The sequence below is a fragment of the Manis javanica genome, chromosome 9 (assembly GCF_040802235.1).
Source record: "Manis javanica isolate MJ-LG chromosome 9, MJ_LKY, whole genome shotgun sequence".
NCBI lineage: Eukaryota > Metazoa > Chordata > Mammalia > Pholidota > Manidae > Manis > Manis javanica.
In genome coordinates, this window is record NC_133164.1 from 101,357,302 (window position 1) to 101,361,301 (window position 4,000).

The 4,000-nt window shown below is 56.8% G+C and overlaps 1 protein-coding gene across 3 annotated transcripts in view; it reads right to left on the minus strand.

Annotated features, from left to right (window-relative positions):
• SKOR2 (SKI family transcriptional corepressor 2) overlaps positions 1–2,916 on the minus strand; it is a 38,842-nt gene extending 35,926 nt beyond the window's left edge. For all 3 annotated transcript variants that reach the window (XM_073213023.1, XM_037015068.2, XM_073213022.1), the window contains exon 1: positions 1–2,916. This exon is cut by the window's left edge and continues 871 nt beyond it. In XM_073213023.1, the coding sequence (XP_073069124.1) occupies positions 1–1,724 (1,724 nt within the window). In that variant the 5' untranslated portion in view covers positions 1,725–2,916.
• Between the last annotated feature and the right edge of the window lie 1,084 nt (positions 2,917–4,000).

Consider the following 4,000-nt stretch of genomic DNA (forward strand, 5'->3'; position numbering starts at 1 on the left):
CCGGGGTCGGCCGGCGGCGTAGAACCCGCGCTGCAGTCCCCGCCGCTGCCGCCCGGGGGCGACTCGAAGAGAGCGTCGCGTGCGCCCGCTGCCCCCGTAGGAGGCGGTGCTACGGAGCCCGGGCCGTTGGCCACCACCGGAGGGGGTTGACCCGGCGGGGGCGCGGCATCGGCGCTCCCACCCGCGCCGCCCGGCTCGGCCAGGTCCAGGAAGGCCTGGCGCAGCAGGGCCGGGTTTTCTCCAAGCGCGCAACCGAGCGCCGAGGGCGGCTGTGGCGGGGGCTGTAGGTAGGTAGGCACGGGAAGCCCGCCTGGGGTCCGCGGAGGCCAGAACATGCAGAAGGGCGGGTAGAAGGCGTCCTTACGGCCGGCGGGCCAGAAAAGGCCCGACAGGCCGGCCTTGGGCGCCGCACCTGCGCCGCCCGAGCCACCCAGGGCATCAGCCGCGGCGCCAGCGTCCTCCTTCTTGTGGCACAAGCCGAAGGCGGCCGCTGCAGCCGGGAAGGTGTAAGGGTGCGGGAAGAGGCCCCCGCAGCCCGGGAACTTCTGCAGCACGCCGCCGAACGAGCCCTTGCTGGGCACGGGGATGACCGGGTAGCTGCGAGGGCCTTTGGCGCCAGCTGCCGCGCCCGCCCCGGCGCCGACGCCGACGCCGGGTACGCAGCCGCCCCCGCTGCCGCCCCCGCCCGCTCCGGCGCCGCCCGAAGCGGCGGCCACCGAGAGGCTAGCGGCGGCGGCGGAAAGACTGGCGGCGGCCACAACGGCCGCCTCCTGCAGCGAGTCGTCGTCGTCGTCGAAGCGCGGCCGCTTGTGATGGGCGTGCGGCGCGCCCGCAAGCTCCGCCAGAGGTGGCGGCGGCGGCGGCGGCGGGGGCGCCCCCAGCAGATGCGGGCCCAGCAGTCCCCCGCCTCCGGCTACCGCAGCTGCCGCTGCCACCGCGGCCGCCTTGACGGAGCTGAGCGGGTGGCAGGCGGGGTGCGCGCCCGGTTGGGGCAGCGCGCGTTTGCGACTACCGCCATTGAACATGGCCTTGACATCCTCCCAGGCGAAGACTAGCTCGTCCTGGGGGCTTTTGTCAGTAAGCTTAAGATGACGGCGCCACGAGTTGAAGTTGGCTGCGTCTGGCTGTGTGTACTTGGCGTCAGGCGTACGGTGGGAGTGGAAGATGAACTTGTTGGGCGAGAAGTACATATTACAGTAGCTGCATTTGATGCACTTGGCGCGGGAGCTGTTATAGCGCGCGGGGATGAAGCTGCCGCGGCAGCCCCAGGCGCACTCGTGTGACACGTCGAAGGCGAAGTTGTCGGGGAGCTTGGGCGGTCTGTTTTCACCAAGGAATGACTTGCACAAGCGCTCGGCCTCACGCTTAGTGATCATGCCGCAGCGGCGCGATGAGATGGGCATGGCCCCGGCGCGCCGCAGGATCTCCAGTTGCACTGGCGTGCACTGCACGCACGTGATGCCCAGCGCCACACGGCGGTTGTGGATCTCGTTGTAGCTGAAGTTCTTGAGGAGAGTGTTGGAGATCTGCGCCAGGCACAAGCGCTCCTGCCCGTCGATCACCAAAGATACGATGGGAATGCCATAGAGGATCACCTGGCCCACCTGGTTGGGTTTGAGGCTGGCGTGGCCTGGCCGCGGCTGGCTCAGCGCGTCGGGCTGGAAGGCGCTTGACGGCGATGCCAGCAGGATGTCGTTGGGCCCCGGCAGCGGGCTGGAAGCCATTTCCTCTGTCGCGGAAGCCCGGGCCGAGCCCTCCGGGTCTGCCTTGGAGACTGGAAGGGAAAGGAGAAGGCGTTGACTAGAGCCTTTTCTGTCCAAAACAGAGGGTTGGGTTGAGTCGCTAACTTATAATAACTTCTTTTCTTTGTTTAAGATATTAATCATTAAGCAAAGGGACCAAGTGTCAGGCACAGGAAGCCATCTCTCTTAATTTTCTTCAGGGTCGCCCTTTAGAAATGCAGGGAATTGGAAGCACGTTTCTTCGGTTCTAAATATTCAAAGTAAAGTAACTGTATGTTAAGAAAAAGCAGTCAACTCTTAAGAAACTCAAGACCTTACTCCCAACTTATAGAAGCTGTTAGAATAAAAAGCCTGCTAGAAATTAAGAAGTAATGATGACAGTTGCGACTAGTACAGACTAGATAAGTTATGGAAAACTGGGGCTTGGCCACGGAAACCCAAATTTAGAAAGAGAGACCATTTGCATTTGTTTGAAAATAGATTGATTTTGGTTAAAAAACCAACCCAACCTTTTAAAAAGTGATTTTTGTGGTATCTGTGGTTTCCTTGGGAGAAATTCACTGCTGGTTGAGACACAGCTCATTAGAGCAAAACGAAATCCCTTCTCCCCCATCTTTGCCTTTAGATATTTTGGTACTGTAATTACAATCTTTTTCGGAAAGATGGAAAAATGTCCAGAGCCATATGCATGATTGCACCAAAGCAGGGCGTTTCACTTTCAATTTTTCAAAAGCCACTTGCTGACTGAGTGTTTTTGGTTCCAGATAGGTAGCTTATAAAGGTGAAGTTGTAGACTTGTAGACATCTGAAAACTGTTTTCTGTCACTTTCATGACAACTAGCAAATAAGTACAGGCAAGTGTGTTAAGCCCAGAAACAGTGCAAAGAAACCAACAGTTTTGGGGATCATTATTGGTAGTCTTTAAAAGGCACATTTAGTTGTCAGGTGAATCACATTCTGTGACTTTTCTTTGTCTGATCTATGTAGTTACTTCTATATCTTGGGGAAATATGCCTCACGGTTATGCCTACCTAGTTAATCTGTGACTAGGTTGTATCTAGGAGTGTTGAAAGGGGAAGCCCAGGACTGGGCCTGTGGTAAAATTCCTATCATCTCCAGTCAATGGGATATTGTAATGCGGGAAAATACACAGTAAATTGAAAGTACACATAAAGGAAGCAAAAGAAATCCTTGTGACAGATGCTGCTAACTCAAACCAGCAGTGGCTCATTCCCCGGGAAAACAGTGACATTTCTGTAGCTACATGTCATGTGGGGCACAGAAATGGGTAAGACTGCCCTTGCCCTGGGAAATCACTGGTGGCCAGTAGCATTGCCACACTTGGCCAAGTACACTGGAGTTTGTTATTACAACGATTTCAGAGGATACACTGCTGTACCCCTTTACTCTTATTGTCATATTCTTGCCCTCTCTGGGCCCCTTCGACATCTATCCTGATCCCTTTGCCCTGCTGCCCCCTGGATCCTCAGCTCTCATTACATTCCACGGCCTCCAGGAAGGCTGAACAAACCTCGACACACGATCAAACAAGACAAGAGCCTGGCTTGTCACTTCGTATGGATCAGAGACAATATTTCCAGGGGGCAGGGCGTTGAATGGCAGTTCAAGGCACGGTGACACCTGGGCCTGACACAACCAGCCCTAGCCTCGCCAAATGGTCCCTCAACGCTCATTTCCCTCCCAAACAAGATTCTTATTATCTTAATAAGACCCTGGGATAGCGGGAACTCTCACTCCGGAGCAACGCGCTTAGCGGGCCTGGCCCTGGCAAGGAGCTGGCGTTGTGTTAGATATCGGCAGCCTTAGCAGATGTAGACTGGACAGAAGTGTTGCCTCCTGGGTATCCTCCACTTTCACCCCAAGCCCTCCCAGAAACTCCTGTCAGAGCAGAGACACAAGAGGGTTTAGGTTGAGGGATTTTTTTTTAAAGCGAGTGAGGAGAAAGAGACAAAAGTTAGTTGAACTGAGAAAGGAAGCTGGCGAACTTTCTATCCGACTCAGGAGCCAGTGACCCCGCAACTTAACTACCCTGGCTCCCAGACCTGTTACCGCCAACGCCCGCCGCTGCCCGGCAACCTAACCCGGAAAATCCCACCGCTGGGAAGCTCAAACAGTGACCCGCGCGTGGAGTGCAGAGTCAGAGCCGAGGGTTCCGGCAGTACCTGGTAACCCCTAGGTGTCTTCACGAGCGTGGCTGCCGGCCCATCTTCCGAGGGCGCTCGGAGGCGAAGCATCCA